Source organism: Oratosquilla oratoria, chromosome 3 (assembly GCF_046742065.1).
Source record: "Oratosquilla oratoria isolate Oo_2021 chromosome 3, ASM4674206v1, whole genome shotgun sequence".
Lineage (NCBI taxonomy): Eukaryota > Metazoa > Arthropoda > Malacostraca > Stomatopoda > Squillidae > Oratosquilla > Oratosquilla oratoria.
Window position 1 is genome coordinate 15,839,820 of NC_134779.1, and position 20,083 is coordinate 15,859,902.

A 20,083-nucleotide genomic window follows, 5' to 3' on the forward strand; every position below is an offset into this window, starting at 1 on the left:
CAGAACAACAGGCTGTCAACTTTATGTTCCATACGAATCAGCTTGGAAAAATATAAAATTCAACAATGGAGGATCGAGTTGGGGTGCTACAACTATGACATCATGTACTGTCCTGGTAAATACAACATTCCAGCAGACTCTTTCATGTGCTCACTGTGGAGCTACTGAACTTAACAAGAAACTATCTGAGCTCCATGCTCAACTTTGCCATCCTGGTGCAACAAGACTTGTTCATTTTGTCAGAGTGAGAAATATTCCTTATTCCGTGGAAGATATGAGGTGGGTGTATTCTGAATGCCCTCAATGTCCTCAATTGAAACCTCATTCTACAAACCACACCAAACTCCCTTTTAAAAGGTCATGCAGCCCTTTGAATGTCTAAGTTAGGACTTTAAGGGGCCTCTACCCCTCAACTCCAGAAACCACTATATGCTCACAGTGGTGGACGAATATTCTCATTTTCCATTTGCATTTGCCTATCAGAACATGACTACTGGTACTATAATCCACTGTCTAAATCAGATTTTTGCAATATTTGGCATGCCTTCCTACCTACATTTTGATTGCAGATCCTCATTTATGGCCAAGGATCTACATGAATTCTTGCACAATCTAAGTATTGCCACTAGTCTGCTATATTAATCATATTGAGTGAATGACAAGGGGGGTTATGAACCAACTCTAACTTTCATGCCCTGTTGTAGAAGGGTTGTCTCACTACATTGAATTTGACCTGAGTGGTATAGCAAGGGACAATGATGATCCTCTATTCACAAAGTGTTAACATGGGCAGGGTGATGAATGAGCATTGGATGGATATAATAGACAGCAAAGATGTTAAGAAGTTATGCCAGCATTTAAGGGAACAGCACATGTGTATATATTCAAGATGTTAAGAAGTTATGGATTAATATTAAGAAAGTACAGAAGTTAATGTTATAATATGTATGCTGGCATTAAGGGAATAGCACATGTGTATATATTCAGACTCACAGAGTAATCTTCTGCCAGAGGTGACTAGATAGTCTGGCCTGTCAGACTAAGTTATGTGTGTATATATAAAAAATGTTGTATGTTCATTTTTTTCTTGTCAAATGCTGAAACACAAAAACATGAGATTGTTATGACCTGTAGTATTCTAGAATATCATCAATACTAGTAATTGCTGGCATGATTTATTATCCCCTTTTGATGCTGTTACAAATGCATATTACAGTGAGGTATACTGTAGATGACATTCAGAATACTCAGTACATTTTTCACTTCATAGAGGTACAGATGAAGACATTAAATGCCTCACTGATGATGACAAATGTCTTGGAAAGGAAAAGAAAATAATTCAAGAATTTCCATTGTTTCAAAGGATTTATTTTACAAGAATTCATACTTATGACTTGTAAACATAGATTCATATTATTATTTTGGAAATTTATTGAGTTACAAAAGTGGACTGACATGAAAATCACATGTATTTATTTACTTACCCAATTGTAATTTTCTACAGTCAGGAATGTGAAACATTTCACTGGTTGGAATGATAGGCACTCGATTATGCAAGAACCCTTGAATTCACCCATACCTCTCATCACCTCAGATCATAAAACAAGCATACAATACACTACTAAACTCTATACCTCACCAGTCTCCCATAGAAATTAACTCACAAAAGTAATCACTCCCAAGATAAGCAAGAAGTGTAGTGGCATGACTGTGCTCAGTCATGCCTCTCAGCATTAAGAAAGTACCAAATGAGAATTGGTCTGGCAAGAGATGTCATCACCACACAAGAGACACAGAGCACTTTATACCACACTATCATACATTCTCCCATACTATACAGCATCACAATATCTCTTCACTGCATGACTTATGGAATGAGTAGGTGTTTTCCTGTTGTGATATATCATACTTTAAAATGTAACCAATTATCATAAAAAGAATTCTTGATATCACAGGTCAGAAGAAAATTGAATGATTTTCTTATATCATTGATTAGGACTACAATGGAATGTCTGCAAAAATTTCAGATTCTTCAATATAAAAACTAAATTTTAAAGTGCAGTAGCACAATTCAAGGGCTTAAAAAAGTGGATATAAAAACACTGGTATCAATATTCAATGTTGCATGCCACCATTTGTTGGGGAAGTAGATAATCTGTAAAAAAAAATGTATAACAGTTTACATATACAATTTTTCAGGAAAAAAAAAACCCTATTGAGTATTTCATAAAACTTGTACAGTTTTAGTTCATGCTGGTTTCAACAAAAGTACTTCTTACCTCACCAGGGCTCAGAGTACACTCAAATAATTTTGGGTTATGTTTCAGTTTGGGGTAATCTTCTAACAACCACTGGAGTGTGGTGCGGTTTGGATGGAAGGAGGGATTCTCCTCAGGGGGGTACATGAACCACCTCTTACGACCCCATCTGATGTCCAGACAAACGAAGAAAAAGAAAAAATTATAAATGTGCTTATCTTTTCTGTTTTCATGTTTCAGCACTTCATTATATGTTAATGCTACACAGAAGTTATAATGAATAGAAAAAAATTAACATGAAAACTATACCCACAATGTTTCAGCAAATCCTGGTCCGTGAAAATGAAATGGAACACCACTGCCTGGACCTGTAAAGCAAGAAAGAGTGAGAGAGAGAGAGAGACAGAGAGTGAGAGAGAAAAGCTGGTTACTACACACTTTGGTTTAAGAGAGTCAACAGTGACTAGCATTGTTAAGCCAAACTCCATAGGACATTTTTCATCTATATTATCCAAAATGACTTTGGCTGTGCATGGTCATCCTCACAGAGGGAAATATTACAATTTGTGGGTTTTATAGGTTTTATATATCTTGTACATTCATGGTTACACACTTGCTGGAGACCCACAGCTCCCAAGTAACTGGCAACAACCATTGGACAGGCCCATAAGTCACACAGGAAAGAAATAGTGTTGTCAAGGGTTAGTATGGGGCAGTGTAGTATAATATATTCAGTATCCTGTGTATGATGGTTGTATCTAAGGCAAATTGAATCAGTAACCAGACCTATTTTATGCTGGTCCTATTGTAGATCTATGAACTTGAATCTTTTTATATGTATGTGTCTATCTATATAAGCAGCGGGTCCTTGAGTTACAATGGAACTCCAGTCCTGTGTAACATCATAAACCATTTTTTGGTGTAAGCTGGAACCAGCCTAAGTAAGTACTTTCCATGGTGATTGCTTTCCTTTTTTATGATGCACTACCATCAGAAGAGTCTGCCTTATGCTTGGGAGCCATAATGAAGGGCAAAAAATTCCACCAAAAAAACAATACAAACAAGTCTATTTCACATGACAGTATATTTCTCCATCTTGCTAAACAACGCCAACTAATTCTTTGTATGGTCCTGGTGCTGCAAAGTCTTCATTGTGGGACCACAGTGGCAAACATCCCTGGCCACCGGCGCTACACAGGTGGTACCTATCCCCAAGAGGGGTTTTGGTCGTCTGGCCAAGTACCACATTCCTTTCACAACATGCACTGTTACATTTTTTCTGCAGTGAGGAGTGTTATTCCGGCATTCACTCCTCTTCTTCTACTATTAGCCGGAGAGGTAGAGAGCAATCCTGGGCCCACCACAACATACACATGCCCAACATGCTCCAACCCCATCACATCAAGTGGAGAGACAAAGGGCTCAATTCAATGCAACATAAGAAAAAACTGGGCCCACTTCACTTGTACAACACTCGCAAACACAAATGAATACACAAACACTTGGACATGTTCTACCTGCCCTCCAATAACCTCACTCCCATCTTCCCAACCACAGCCTGCACCCTTGCCCACACCCAGTCTCCCCCTGCCCTTGTCCTCAATCAATCCTCCCCCTCCTTTGTCCCCAATCCCACCTTTCCCTCCCTCTAACCTAGAGCCTATACCTTCCCCATCAACACCCCAACCCCAGAAGGCAATATACAACACATACAGAACACACAACATCAACATGTTACAACACAACATCGATGGCATCAACACAAAAAAACACAAACTCAAACAGTTTCTCAAAGAAAACAACAATATACATGTTGCCATTATACAAGAAACAAAACTATGACACTCACACAAAACACCAACATTTCACAACTTCACCACCATTAGATAAGACCGGACCAACAGCAATGGCTGTGGACTCATCACCCTGGTCCACCAATCCATCTATTTTATGGACACAAGTGCAACAACCAAAACCCTCCTCCCTACCACAGAAATCCAATCTATCCTAATCCGTACAGGCAACAAATCAACAAACAGCTTCAGGCCTCAACTCAATCAACTAGCCACAATCCCATACCTTATCATGGGTGGTGACTTCACCGCCAAGTTGTCGGCCTGGTGTGTCGACAACCCAGACACAGACAGAGGGCTTGATATGCAGACTCAACTTGACTCATTGACTATCATGAACAACACACATAATCATACACATATCCCACACCAAGTTCTATACACCCCCTCCTCTCCTGATATCACCTTCTGTTCCCCCTGCCTAACTCCAACAACTTCATGGAGAGTGGTCAGATCCAAGGGATCTGACCACCTTCCAATCATCACCACCAAAACAAGATGCACCCCAGTTGGCCACAGACACACATACACCGATTACAAGAGAGCAAACTGGGAAGCTTTTACTGAAGAGACAGAACAACATTTTGAGACACTTAATAGTACACCAATCACTTTTAATACAATCACACAAAATGCAGACAAGAGATATATCCCTAAACAGATAATCACACAATCCCAATTTCACACCAGAAATCCAAGGCCTCATCAGACAACGAGATAAACTTAAACACAATACCCCCACACATATCCCCCTAAATATAGCAGACCAAATACAAACACTAAAAACAGAGATTACAAATAAAACACATGAACAAAAAACACAAAATTGAAAAAAGTTTGTCAATACTTGATCAAAAGACAAACACCAGCAAATTGTACAAAACACTCAACAGCATTACACTGTCCAACAGTAAAACAACATGCTCTCACACAGCAATAACCACAGCAGATAATTTACCCTAAAATAGACAGCAAGCAAACACACTCATAAATCATTTTGCACAGACAAGCCAACTCACTTCTCATCCTGACAACTGATGCACCATTCAACATAAGAAAGACTTTCCCACAGACTCAGACTATACACCCTTCATAGACAGTCAGACAAAACACATAATACATAACCTCAAGCACTCATCCGCCTGTGGCCCTGACAACATAAGTAACATCCACCTAAAACACATTGGACCACAAGGTATACATGCACTCACAAACATTGCAAACTACAGCTATTTACACAACACTATACCTGACATCTGGAAGCATGGGAAAATAATCACATTCCCAAAACCCAATAAAGACCCAATAATCCCAATATCACACTGCCCAATCACACTTCTCTGCACCCCCTCCCCACCAGACACCTCAGAAATATAAATCTCTTCCTATGCAGACGACATAACAATCACATGTACACATCATAACACAGACAATACTGCAGAAATAATACAGCCATACCTTGATACACTCAACACATGGTTTATTACAGACTCAAAATAGCCCCAGCCAAATCTACAGCAACACTTCTCACCAATTGGACAAAAGAACACAAATACATTCCTCAACTCTATATCAACAGCACTCTAATACCCCTCCCCAAAAAAAATTCTTGGTGTAACATACAACACATCCATCTCATTTAAACAACACATCACAAACAAAAAATAAATGCACACCTACACTCAACACACTTAAATCAATCACTGGAACAACATTTGGACAAAACAAAGAAACTAATATTACAATATACAATACATACGCTCAGTGATGAATTATGAGAGTCCAGCATGGGCACCTAATCTCAGTAAGACAACACACTTCAGACCATACAAAACCCTAAAAACAATACAAGCTGCATATATACAGCGCCTACAGACCACTTACATTATGAAACAAAAGTCCTCAAAGTCAAAGATCACTTTGACAAGAGAGGCACACAAACACTTGCTAGCCTCCACAAACACAGCTCACCCGCTACACTACATAGCAGAACACCCACACACACCAAGAAATATATAAAAAAATATATATATATCTATATCACACACAAATACCCTCTTCTTTTCCTCCAAAACTACCAAATACCAGCCTCCGGAAACATATTCATAATCACATGACTCACTGCTCCATTAACACACTAAAAGACAACACATTGCTGCATGCCAGACCCCCTGATATCCATCCCTCTGAATCCTCCCTCCCACTAAAGGCCAGAGTCCACCTGGCCAGACTGTGATGCAGACACCACCCAGCCCTTCTAAGCTACCAGAGGAGGCTAGATGACTGCATTGTGCACAAATGCCCAGGATGTAACACTTCATCCCATACTATTCAACACATCATGGAAGACTGCATTATACACAATCACACATGCAAACAACACAACATACACTCCATAAAGGATTTGTGGGAAAACCCTGTTTCAGCTGTGGCATTCCTTGGAGAGATGGGACTGCTCAGACAGACAGTCTAGGGAACAACAACAACAGTTCTTTGTACTATTTAAAATATGAAAAATAAAAATATTAGCAAAGGGAAATATACAGGGACAAGCACTGGAAGTGTCATAACAACAAAACAGCAGAAATAGAGACCAATGTAAACCAAGGACTCCCTGTTTACCATAGGCCTCTTCTTCCTTATAAGAGAGGTAGCTAGCAAAGGCACAAACCCATTCCACTCTTATCCACCACACATTTGTTTTCCTCTCCTCTTTGTACCTTGTGGATGAAGGGTCATCCATCTCCTACCCACTGCCATTCAGCTTTGCTATATATGACGGAGAGATAATTTGATATTTGGAGATTTGAAAAATAAAATATTGTAACCAAAATCGTTTTTACTCAAACGAACTCAACTGTCGGTGCTGGTGAAGCCAGCCCAGTGTGATAACCCCACAAGGGGCAGGGGAAGAGTATACATGACGGCACTAAGACAAATCAATGTAAGAGCTAAGAGAAGCCTATGCACGACAGTAGTAATACATGATACGTTAGGTTTGCCGACGATGAAAATGTTTAATGGATCTTAGCGTAACAAAAACGGATAAGGTAAAGAATGGAATAATAAGATGAACCATTATTATTGTTTTTATGTATTCATTTATTTGTAAATCATTATTATGATTTTTTTCGCATCCGACCTAGATATGGACCAAAAGGTCTCCTGTCGGCATGCTCCGCCTTTGTAATCCTTTGTATTTCCCACAACAAGACACTTCATTTACATGGCAACCTTCCCTCCTTGTTCCATCGTGTGAAAAAGAGAAGAGATAGCGTTGGGGTGCATAATATTATCATTAATCCTCAACAATTCTCCTTCCACATCTATTCCCTAAGTACTTCATACATGTATGTGTGTATGTACATATGTATATATGTATGTATGTATATATATATATATATATATATATATATATATATATATATATATATATATATACACACACACTGTGTTAAACATGACAACATTTAGGCACTGATTAATCTTCTTACTGAGATTTTAAATTTTTCTCACAGTAGATCTCATTTGGAGGGGTGGGGGTAGGCAAATACAAGCCTTCCATAGTCTTCCATATTTAATTTGACGTTTCGACTTCAGGGAGTCATCTTCAGAATAGTTTACAAGAATTAAGTCACAGTTTTACAAAGCTACATGATACACAATTGACAATATTGTACAGACAACGTGGATTTAAATATAGGCCGCATGGGAACGCTGGAAGGAACTCGACCCCCCGTGTAGGCGGACACTTCGCCTTAGAGGGGGAGGGAGAGGGGGGAGTCAGGTAAGATAGGTCTTCTCGCTGGGACACCACGCTGGTCAAGTGGGGGTTGGTGAGGTGGAGGAGGGGGAGGGGGAAAGGAAGGAGGTGGGTGTTGCTGTCGTTGGGCTCCAAATCTAGAGGAAGAATAAAACAGTGAGATGGCAGAAATCATATTGGATTGAATGTTGATTAAAAAAAAAAAAAAAATCTCCGTCGACCCATACTCCCTCACCACCCTCATTCCCCACCCACTCCCTTCCATGCATCACACCATTATCTGTACACAACTACTCTCCACTCACCATTATCTTCTGTCTTCTCCATTCCTTCCTCAACAGACATTCCCCTCTTTCCCAATGCCCCTTTTACCCCCATCTTACCATCTCATCCTTGGTTGCCCTTTCATGTTCACTCCTCCACCTCTGCCTTCCACACCTCTTTTACTAATCTTTCTTCACTCATTCTTTCCATGTGTCCAAACCACCACAATACTCTCATCAACCCTATCACCCAACTCCCTTTCCATCCCCATATATCCTCCTCCTCACCTTCTTGTTTCTCACTCTATCCAGCCTAGTAACCCTTACCATACTTCTCAGGCATTTCATCTCAAACACATTTAAACTCTTCCTCGTGTTCCATGTTTCTGCCCCATACTGTGCTGTTGGTGCAATCACCCCTTCATACAATCTCCTCTTAGTATCCATTTCCAAATGTCTATTTCTCATTACACTTTTTAATCCCCCAAGGCATTTAATTGCTTCTCTCAATCTACATTCTACCTACACCTCCACTCCTCCCTTTCTCTCCACATTTGCCCCCATGTATTTAAAGCTATCCACTTCCTCCACTCTCTCCCTTAATACTCACTTCCAATTTGCTGCCATCCTCTCCCCTTGTACATCTCATCACCCTACTTTTACCCATATTTATCTTCAATTTCCTTCTTTCACACACCTTCCTAAACTCTGTCACTAACTTCCTTCATCACTCCTCTGATCCTGCCACAAGCACTGTGTCATCAGCAAACAACAACTGGCTTATCTTCCATTTTTTTCCCATTTTCTTTAACCATCTCCAATCCCCGACCCATTAACCTTGTGTTTATTTCTTGCACCACCCCATCCATGTATAAAAGAAATAGCTATGGTGACATGACACATCCCTGGTGAAGTCTCACCTTTACCTCAAACCACTCACTCTCTCCATTTCTAATTCTAACACAGGCTCTACTACTCTTGTAAAAACTCTTGACTGCTCTTAACATCTTTCCTCCTATTCCATATATCTCCAGTACCTCCCACAGTGCCTTCCTCTCTACCCTGTCATAAACCTTTTCCAAATCCATCAAGGTCCAAAAGACATCCTTGCTTTTTCCTAAAGCTTTCTCACATATCTACCTTACCACAAAAATGTGATCCACACAACACCTACCTGTCCTGAATCCACACTGGTCCTCATCAATTACTCCCTCTGTTCCTCTTCTAATTCTCTCAATTAAATCCTTCCCAACTACACTCAACAAACTGATCCCTCTGAAACTAGGACATTCACACTTGTCCCCTTTTCTCTTGTAAAGAGGAATTATACAGGCACTCCTCCAGTCCTCTAGCACTCTACCCTCTTTTTGACAAATATTAAGCCTCACCAGCCAGTCCACCATACTTATACCTCCCTTTTATAGACACTTCGCAAGACACATACCAAACCCAGGTGCCTTGCCTACTCTCATCATATTAATAATTGCTTTCACCTTATCTTTTCTTATTTTGCCTCCATTTTCCTCATTCATCACTGTTGTTTTCTTAGCACTTCCCCTACAACTACATTTCCCTCCCTATAGTCCTGCACATTTAACTACTCCCTAAAATACCCTGAACCATCTTCCTCTTACTGCCATCTCTTCCATTATTATCTCTCCATCTGCATTTTTTATTTTTCCTTCTCTACTTGATTTGCCTCCTCTTCCTCTCTTAATTTCCTTCCAAAACATCTTTTTATTACTTTCAAAGTTTTCTGTCCTACCCTTACCCCATTTCACATCTGCTTTCCTTTATCTTATACTTTACTTCTCTTCTCTTTTCTTTGTATCTCTCATACAATTCTTTCATCCTATTTTTGCAATCAATCTGTGAATACTCATTTCTTCTATTCTATGACCCTTTTTTGCTTTATCATCCCACCACTTACTACCATTTCTTCTATTTCCTCCTGTCCTTCTTGTTCTACACATCATCTTTGCACACCTTGTGACTCCCTCCGTGAAACATCCCCATTCCTCCCCCACTCGTAGTTCTACTCTATCCTTCACTCCCTCCCTCTTGTCTCTCAGCTTCTCCTTGTACTCCTCCTTTTCTTTCTCATTTAAGATGTTTACTCTAAGCACCTCCCTACCTTCTGTCATTTTCCACTTTCTCTGTCTATCCTCCACTCTCAACTTACCTTCCACCAAAAAATGATTTGATATTCCCCCCCACTCTCTCCCCTAAGAACATGTACATCCAAAACACTTTCTACTCTTCTCCTGGTTACTACTATACAGTTCATTACAGCCCTATCTACCACCCTTCCATCCACCACCCTCTACCACATGTACTTATGCTTGACTTTCTTCCGAAACACTGTATTTGCTATCATCAATTTTCTAGACACATCTCCACCATCATCCCTCCACTACAATTTTTTCCTGGTACTTCACACTTCCCAACCACTCCATCTATAGGCTTGATTCCTACCCTAGTATTGAGATCTCCCAATGCCTCTACATTAAGATTTCTCCTTACACTCTCTATGCACTCATTTAAATCTATCCAAAAAGCCTCCCTTTCCTCTACACTCTCCTCACTACCCGGCCCATATGCACTTTCAAAGACCCACATGTCCCTTCCCAGTTTCATTTTCATCCACATCAATCTTAAAGAAACCTCCTTCCACTCCACCTATCTTTTCACTTACAAATATAGCCACCCCTTCTCTCCCTCAACCTCTCTTCACTCCAGACCCCAGCTACACTCCAAAATTCAAACTTGCCCCACCCTTTCAACTTAGTTGCACTCAATGCCAACACATCCATCTTTCTTCTCACAAACATACTGGCTATCTCTTCCCTTTTACTTTTTTTCTGTACCATATCCATATATGTTAAAAGACCCAAACTTTAGGGTTCTGGTTGAAAAACTCCTCTGACACCCCTCTAATGCCTTTGCTTTTTTTTAGGAATGACCCCTTTTGGGGCTACAGAGAGTAGGATGCCTAATCATATATATCTCTGTATTTAGTGTATGCAGCACTTCGATGCACACTGCACACACACATATGGTGTAATGTGGTCCTTTCAACAACAAGACTCCATCTCCCAAGGGACTCCCATTGTTTCGGTGACCAAGCCAACCAACCTTTCTTGACAATGCCCCTTTTGATAACAAAAGATTCTTAGCACTCAGGTCAAGAACAATAACCTGCTGCTGCACCTTGGGTCAACACCTGCATCAGCTGATGTCTCAACTGACGCGACCTAGCCTTCCAAATTTCCTTCAACTGATATGGAAACAGCCTCCTTATTTCATAAATTGGCAACCTTTGGAAATATGTAGATGGAATGTTTCTGGCAACCCTCTGAGCTTTCCTGAGGGCTTGCCATGTATTTTGTAGTTAGAACAGAACAGAACAGATCTTGTCTTGGAAAATTAAAGCCAAGAACTCCACCTGAGTTTCCTTCATCACCAATTCAAATGTAGAGTAACACAACATTCATTTGTGGTGGCAGTAGTGGGATGATGACGAATCTACACCTGCATTTGTGGTGGCACATGTGGGATTGCAAAACAACACTAACTCTACAGCCGTGGACACTGAAGCAGCTCAGTGCAATGCTACTTCCTTCGAAGCACCTTCCAGCATTCCACTTATGTCCCAAAAGCACCGATGCTCTTTGGTGCATCGCCCACAACCCACACCACTCCAAAGCAAACAATTCAATGACAACTTCAATCTTCACTGAAGCATCTTACATATGCAGCAACCCCTCATAGCTCCATGCCTGCCACTCCACATCAACATAGATGCATTTTCCAACATTACAAGGAAATTTCCACCAGAGCACGACGCCACCCCCCATGTCAACATAGACACACATTCTCCAACATCCACAAGGAAATCTCCACCATCATCTCCCCCTTCCTCCAACATCGCATCATGCTCCGCCCGATCACCACTATGAGCCAGAGAGCGTTACAGCATCTACAAGCCAACACTCCACCACTCACTGCTTCTAAGCTGCACAAGAATATCTTCACCTTTATCTCATTCTTATATAATCCAGTCACATCTTGCTTATATATTTTCTAACCCACTTCCCACAACCATTTACTAATTGTTTCCCTATTTCCAGCAGAGCATCCTTCCATCTCTTCTCGCCCCACTGCAACCCCATCAAAATAGCTTCAGGATTTAAGAGTGAACTCAGAGAATGTCTCAAAAACTCAGACTGGGTCTCAAACAACACAATTTCATTGGATAATATAGTCTTCCTCATTGCATACTTTTGCCTTCTCTTGCAGTTACACCCAGATACACTCCAAAAAGCCAGCACCATTACATTCACACCAGGCATCACATTAGGTAAATTCTCACAAAAATTCTCTGACACAGAACAATTTATCATTCAGATACAAAGCCAGTCAGTGACCATAGTGTAAACACACAGGATAGCACAGGTCACATGGTCCCCCTCACATAACACGACATAAATCATGCACACATCACTAACAATAACGCTCTCCCTCAAGAACAGGAATGTTTTCTACAAACTGCCACATACCAGGACACCTCATTAACACGTTATCACAGATACCCGTCAAACCGAACTAATACTGTGAGCATCATGGCACATGCTTTCACACAACTGATCGTTGCCGTGTCTTGTTAGCATGGAGACACCACAGACAAGAGCACCCAGATAGCTCTCCTGCTAGACATTCATGTAACACATCTCCTGCAAGGCATTCACGTAACACATCTCCCTTGTGACTACAGGATACAGAGACTCGGTGCACACCTAGGACAGTCACTCCTTACGAAGATAGTCCATCTCCAACCTTACTGGTACACACCCTGGAAATCCCAGACATGTCTTCAGATTCCTTAATTTTTATTGATAAGTCTAGTAACACCAAAGTGAAAATTTCTCTCGACACGGGCTCCCCGTTAACATCACGACACTACACAGTTTCCACAGATTCTACACTGAAACAAAATGTGTCACCATTTTGGAACCCCCTGATGTCAACCTTTGCAAATTAGATGGTGTACCTTTCCCAATCATTGGTAAATTCTCACTAGACATTAGCTTCAAAGATGAGTGCCCAGCCATTCCAGTTACCACCTACGTAGCTGACGTCCATTTCCCTGCTGATATCCTCATAGGCTTAACATTGATGAAGCAATATAATATCATCATTTACCCTGCTCAACATGGCATCATTTATGCTAATCATTTCCTCCCTACATTGCCATCAGCAAATTCAACCACATCAAGGTGGCCAAGCAGGCAAAACCTGATTTAATGCCAATTAATTCTAGCACAATTACTCAAACTAACTCTGCTTCATCACACAAGTGCCAGCTATTAACACAGATGGCACTGACACACACACACATTCCCACGACTCTGACTCTTCCATCTCATGACCAGCTGTAGACATGCTTTCCAAGCAAAACAAATACACTAACTCCTCATGCATGTCAAAATCAGCGAAACTCAGGACAAGACGCCCTGTAAGTACCATTGATGTTTACATTGTTTACATCTTTAACTGCACCCCCACTTCGACACTCCCCAAAACTCTCTGGAACCTATCCTATCTTTGGACATCAATCAAAGAACAAAGTCAAAGCACTCAGTTTGCACAATCTTATAGAGACTGTCTTTCAAACACTGAATCACACTATTCCTGCAACAGAAACCATCAACAATCCTCTCAACCAAAACCTCCAGTTCCCCTTCCCTGCTATAATCTTGGAAATCGAGGAACAAGTTCACAGAATGTATATTCTTTCCTTGGTGAATGGAAACAATATCTACTTCCGCATGTTCATACTATTGTTCATACCATTAAGTCTATTTCTTTATATTCATGAATATTTTACAGTTACCACCATTCTTACACCATTTAGTAAATATATTTTCATGCCCAGGCCCTGCAATTAGGGCTGGCTTGCCTTAAGTTTTGTTTTCTTCTATCTTTGTGGCACCAACATCGGCAATTGTGGCAAAAGCCCATCTTTATGTCACTTGACAGGCATATCAGCAGGATTGTGGGAGAGAGATATGGACTATTGCAGAAGATTAAAGTGGCATTCCATTATATGAAAAAATTCATAGAAACCCTGATATGTCCACGGCATATGCATCAGTAGTAGGTCCCCACATAGAGTGAAGGATATAAGCAAGATCGAGAGAATACAAAGGGCACCAACCAAACTGGTCCCCAGCCTGGCATATAAAACCATATGAGGAAAGACTAAAGGTACTGGATCTGCCAACTTTGAAAGGTCGAACAGTTAGAGGTGACATGATTACAGTGTTCAGGTCATTAAAGGGGATTGATTGCATTGACAGAAGAGATCTCCTGATTAAAGATGAGAGGGCTTTAAGAGGTCATGGAAGTATATTAAGAGACTAAATGTTGAAAGGATGTGAAGAAATACAGTTTTCCATATAGACATATAAATATGTGGAATAGCTTAGAAAGTGATATATACCAAGTTCAAACAATACATGAATTCAAATCTCAATATGACAATTGGGAATCAAAGACATAGATTGAGTTGGAACCATACATGAATTTGAGTCTAGGTATGTTAGAAAATTAGAGAATAGGAGACAGGGCCCAATGAGCATTGCTAATTTCCTGTATACTACAATTATATAAACACAATTAGGTAAATATACTACAATTATATAAACACAATTAGGTAAATACATAAGGGTAGCCATTATAATCATCTGTTCTTTTCACTGACCATTTTATCACTGAGAGTCTACATTAGATAGCACTATTTCACATATAACATTTTACAAGTTTATGAATTGATCATAAGTACCTGCAACCCCAAAGCTCAGGGCTGGGGAGTGTCCTGGTAGACCAAATGGCGGCTTCTGATACAACTCCATCAAATCTTGCCATTCCTCATGATTATTGTCTCCAAAGAAATAAAATGTTTCTGAAAATAAAAGAAAGAATATCATATTTTAGAAAAATACTGTCGTTACATGCAAAAATAAATAAAAAAGTACCTTATGTAAAGGTACAAATCCTTATCAAAGTAGGTATTAATAGTTTATCTCAAGAATAAAAGCCATCCTGTTATATGCAAATTTCCATTAAATGGAAATACATATACATACATGATACATACATACATACATACTTTACTCCCTTACAAGGGAGGTAGCCAAAGTTAAAGGCAAAAATCCACTCCCACCCATTCCATCCCCACATACTCCACTCCCATTCCCCACCCCTCCCTCCCTCTTTTCTTGGCTCCTCCTACATGACATGTTATCACTGCATCTCACCCATTGCCCTGGGTTAGAAGCAATGCAGCAAGGCACAGCACATCCACAGCAATGCCACTTCATATGATCGGGAATACATTAAAAAAAAAAATATATATATATTGTCATACCACCTGCACTGTTAACTTACCATTGCCTAGAGTACTGGGTTTTTGTGGATGAATATGATTAGTGCAGTATGTGTCAAATGTAATATCTCTCTTGTCATAGCTATAGCTGTTGGCTGAACTCAAACGCACTGTTGTGTGGCCATATCTGTCCAATAATGCAGACCTTTTGGTCAAGCATTTGAATTTCTGTTGTAAGATAAAAAATAATTCATTATTACATATATATATATATATATATATATATATATTATATATATATTATATATATTACATACACATATTCTTGGCTCCAGGAGGAGCCGAGAATAGAAAGAGGGAGGGGTGGTGAATGGGAGTGGAGTTTGTGGGGATGAAATGGGTGGGAATGGATTTATGTGTTTTAACTTTGGTTACCTCCTTTATAAGGGGGAAAAAGCCCTTGGTATATGTATGTATGTACATATATAAATGCAAGATGTAGGGTGGGCATATGCTTTGACCTGACCATCCCATTATAAGAGGAGGAAAAGACATACCAAAAGATACCAAAAGACCAAGAAAACAAAGTTTTATTGGAGAGAGTCAGACATGAGACTGAGAAAATGGCATATTAAAAAAATAAATAAATAAAGGAACAGAGAACAGATGGAGAGAGTAGAAAATTAAAAGTGGCTTATACTAGTACAGATGGATTAATCTTAGGATTAAATAAACTAAATGATTACCTGTAAGAAAAAAAAAACAGACATAATGGGAATTGTGGAGATAAAATTAAGGGGTCCACTATTACCAGTGTTGGACATGGATTATATAATCACTGGCTTAGAAATAGAAAGGAGAAACAGGGTGGAGTCATGTTCTTGGGTAAGAGAACTTAAATGTGACGAAAGTTACAAATGGAGAAAACAGGGTGGAAATGATCACATTAAGAGTTGAAGATAGTGACATGAAAAACAGAAAATTTGTGGTGATTTGTGTGTCCCCAAAAATGGGGTCTTAGAGATTATTCTAAAATGTTAGATGATACAAGGCTTTCATTAAACGAGGAGCTGAAGGATGGAAGAAACTTGGTACTTATGGGAGATTTTAACTGTAAAGAAATCTTTTGGGAAGAGATGACAGTGAAAGGTGGAGAGGATCTATGGGAAAATGTATTACTTGACATGACTATAGAGCATGAATGACACAATGGGTAAAAGAAAATACTATATATAGAAATAATGAAGAACTTTTGAGACAAGATTTATTAATGTCAGAACCTGAAATTGTGGATGAAATTGAATACAAGACACCAATTGGGAAGAGTAACCACATATTACTTGAGTTAAAACTAAAGGAGGAAACATATATGGAGAGAAATGAGAAATACAGGAAAGGAAGACTTATGTATAATAAAACGGACTTTAAGAAACTTAAAAAAAAAAAATTCTTAAAGCGGTCGGGAAAAATTCTACAATGAAGAAACACAAGTGGAAGAAAAATTAATAATTCTGATGAAAATCTATAATGACAGAGTGGATGAATATGTACCAAGACAGAAACAGGAAAAGGTGTATATTAAGTGCTGGTTTAACAGAAGGTACACCAAAGCAAAAGATTGAAGTGATGAAGTTTGGAATAAATGGAGAAAAAAAAAAAGGAAAAAAAAAAAAAAAATCCTAGAAAGTGACAAATATCAAAGGAATATGTAAAAATACATAGGGAGGAAAAAAGAAACTATGAAAAAGATATAATAGAGAAATGTAAGGATCTGCCAAAACTATTGTAAGAGGCCGGTAGATGGAGGTAGACAATTACCAGTAGGTAGATGGAGAGGTAGATGGAGAACGAATGCAAATTCAAGATCAGTTGTTATGACTGCGAAGTGCTGAGTCAGGGATTTGTGGATGAATATGTACCAAGACAGAAACAGGAAAAGGTGTATATTAAGTGCTGGTTTAACAGAAGGTACACCAAAGCAAAAGATTGAAGTGATGAAGTTTGGAAAAGATGGGAAAAAAAAAAAAAAAAAAAAAATCCTAGAAAGTGACAAATATCAAAGGAATATGTAAAAATACATAGGGAGGAAAAAAGAAACTATGAAAAAGATATAATAGAGAAATGTAAGGATCTGCCAAAACTATTGTAAGAGGCCGGTAGATGGAGGTAGACAATTACCAGTAGGTAGATGGAGAGGTAGATGGAGAACGAATGCAAATTCAAGATCAGTTGTTATGACTGCGAAGTGCTGAGTCAGGGATTTGTGGATGAATATGTACCAAGACAGAAACAGGAAAAGGTGTATATTAAGTGCTGGTTTAACAGAAGGTACACCAAAGCAAAAGATTGAAGTGATGAAGTTTGGAAAAGATGGAAAAAAAAAAAAAAAAAATCCTAGAAAGTGACAAATATCAAAGGAATATGTAAAAATACATAGGGAGGAAAAAAGAAACTATGAAAAAGACATAATAGAGAAATGTAAGGATCTGCCAAAACTATTGTAAGAGGCCGGTAGATGGAGGTAGACAATTACCAGTAGGTAGATGGAGAGGTAGATGGAGAACGAATGCAAATTCAAGATCAGTTGTTATGACTGCGAAGTGCTGAGTCAGGGATTTGTTTAGTCGCCGTCCTGGCTAGGTAAACAACAGCCGACAGGCGACATAGCTGAGTCAGACTCGCGTTAGCTTGGATTTGACTGTTTATAAACAATGGTTGGAGCGGCGATGAAATATGCTAATGTAACAATGTATAAGCGCTAAGCTAGTTTCCGTTTGACAAATGGTAAGGTAAACGATATTGCTTGTGACAATGTAACAGCCTTCCGGAATGGAGGAAAAGGTGGAGGAGAAAAATTATTGGTGGATGGATTTAAAGTCACGCCCATAAGGTGTGACACTTATTTGAGAAGAGGAGATTGGATGAGAAAAATTAGTGACGTCAGACGAAGGTGGCTTGGCGTATGATATGGAGATCTCGACAGACGGGAAAAGAGATAGACCTTGTGTGTAACCTAAGACAGTGTAAATTTAGTGAGAAGAAAAGAAAAAAGAAGTAAATCACTTTACTTAACCTAAGGACTTGACTGAAGTATGAGAAGTACAAGGCATGGGGCCTACTGAATAAGATGAACTTGGAAGTTAGTGAAACTGACGTAACAAAGGCATGGGGCCTTGTGACGAGTGAATTACGAGACTAATTGAAGTGTTGAGAGTCGTGGTGGAACAGTGGCGACAGGGGGTGACAGTGGTGGCAGCGGTGGGATGAACTGAGTGTTAAACACACCTCCGAAGAGATTATAAGACTGGTGCGAAGTGGTGCGAGAAAGTCTATGGGAATACGGCAACCACAACCAAGAGTGTGTTGGTTTCAAGAGTGGTGCGAGAAAGTCTACGGGAATACGGCAACCACAACCAAGAGTGGGTTGGTTTCAAGAGACGAGGAACGAGGGATCTACAAACTACGAGCAACTACTATTACGAGTGGAACCAGCAAATTTTCAAGGTGATCCATCTACAAGACGGTCTTCAACTGAGGAACAACGTCGCTGGCGAATGACAAGGCTGAGGAAGGAGGACGTCAAGATAGAAGTTAAAATCGCGAAGTGACATCGCAAGCAAATACGTGGAGGCAGCCAGGTTAAAGTAAGTTATGACCACCCAGACTAACGTGTTGAGGCATGAGGTCCATACTTCAAATAGTAATATCCCCAAATTTACGGGGGAAGCAAATACCTATGGGGTCAACAAATATCTTAATTTGATAGACACTCTTATTGTAAGTAAAAATATAACAGATGAAAAAAGAAAAATAGAGGTCCTGAAGGAGAATATCGACCCTGAAAATGGAAGGGCTAGGTTTATCATTAATTTCCAGCAAATGGAAGATATCAACCAATATGAAGCTTATAAGAAAGCCTTTATTAAACATTTTATGTCCAAATGTGACCAGGATCCTATTAGGTCGTTAGTCAAGATGATAAAAGAAGTTAGGACAAGTGAAACTGACACAGAGTACTTAGCTAGATTAGATAAATGATCAAAAGACATGAATTCTATCTTGAAAGATTCAGACTGGATAGAAAGATCTAGTGACAAAATGAAAATTTCTCAGGTAATCAAATTTATTACATTTGGCTTATTAGTAAAAAATTCTGATGACTTAACAGCAGAAAAGCTGTACAGAGATTTAAAATCAAACATAAGTTTAGGAGAAGTAGATTATCTTCTTCAAGGATACAGTGAGACCAGAACAATAAACCCATATGTAATGCCTGTAAGTCAACAAAGCCAACATAGGAATTCTAGAGAGTTTAAGAAAACAGAAGTAGGACATAGACGGCATGTTAGAAGTCCATCCAGGGATGCTAGAATCCTATGTTTTAATTGTAATACCTGGGGACACAAAGCACAAGAATGTTTTTATGGAACCATTTGCAGAAATTGCAAATATGAGGGTCATACAGAGTATCAATGTAGGAACCCACCATTCTGTATTTATCATAATAAGATAGGTCATAGGACTCATGAATGCCGAAATTTTCGGGTACCCCCAGGGCT

General features: G+C 39.4%; 1 protein-coding gene across 1 annotated transcript in view; it reads right to left on the reverse strand.

The window, feature by feature from the left end:
• Positions 1–1,356: 1,356 nt before the first annotated feature.
• LOC143020862 (jmjC domain-containing protein 8-like) overlaps positions 1,357–20,083 on the reverse strand; it is a 33,743-nt gene continuing 15,016 nt past the window's right edge. Inside the window, exons 4-8 of the mRNA XM_076177714.1 lie at positions 15,587–15,752; positions 14,982–15,101; positions 2,572–2,626; positions 2,280–2,427; positions 1,357–2,155 (exon numbers count right to left, since the gene is read on the reverse strand). Coding sequence (XP_076033829.1) covers positions 2,072–2,155; positions 2,280–2,427; positions 2,572–2,626; positions 14,982–15,101; positions 15,587–15,752 — 573 coding nt within the window. The 3' untranslated portion in view covers positions 1,357–2,071. The remainder of the gene's footprint in view (positions 2,156–2,279; positions 2,428–2,571; positions 2,627–14,981; positions 15,102–15,586; positions 15,753–20,083) is intronic.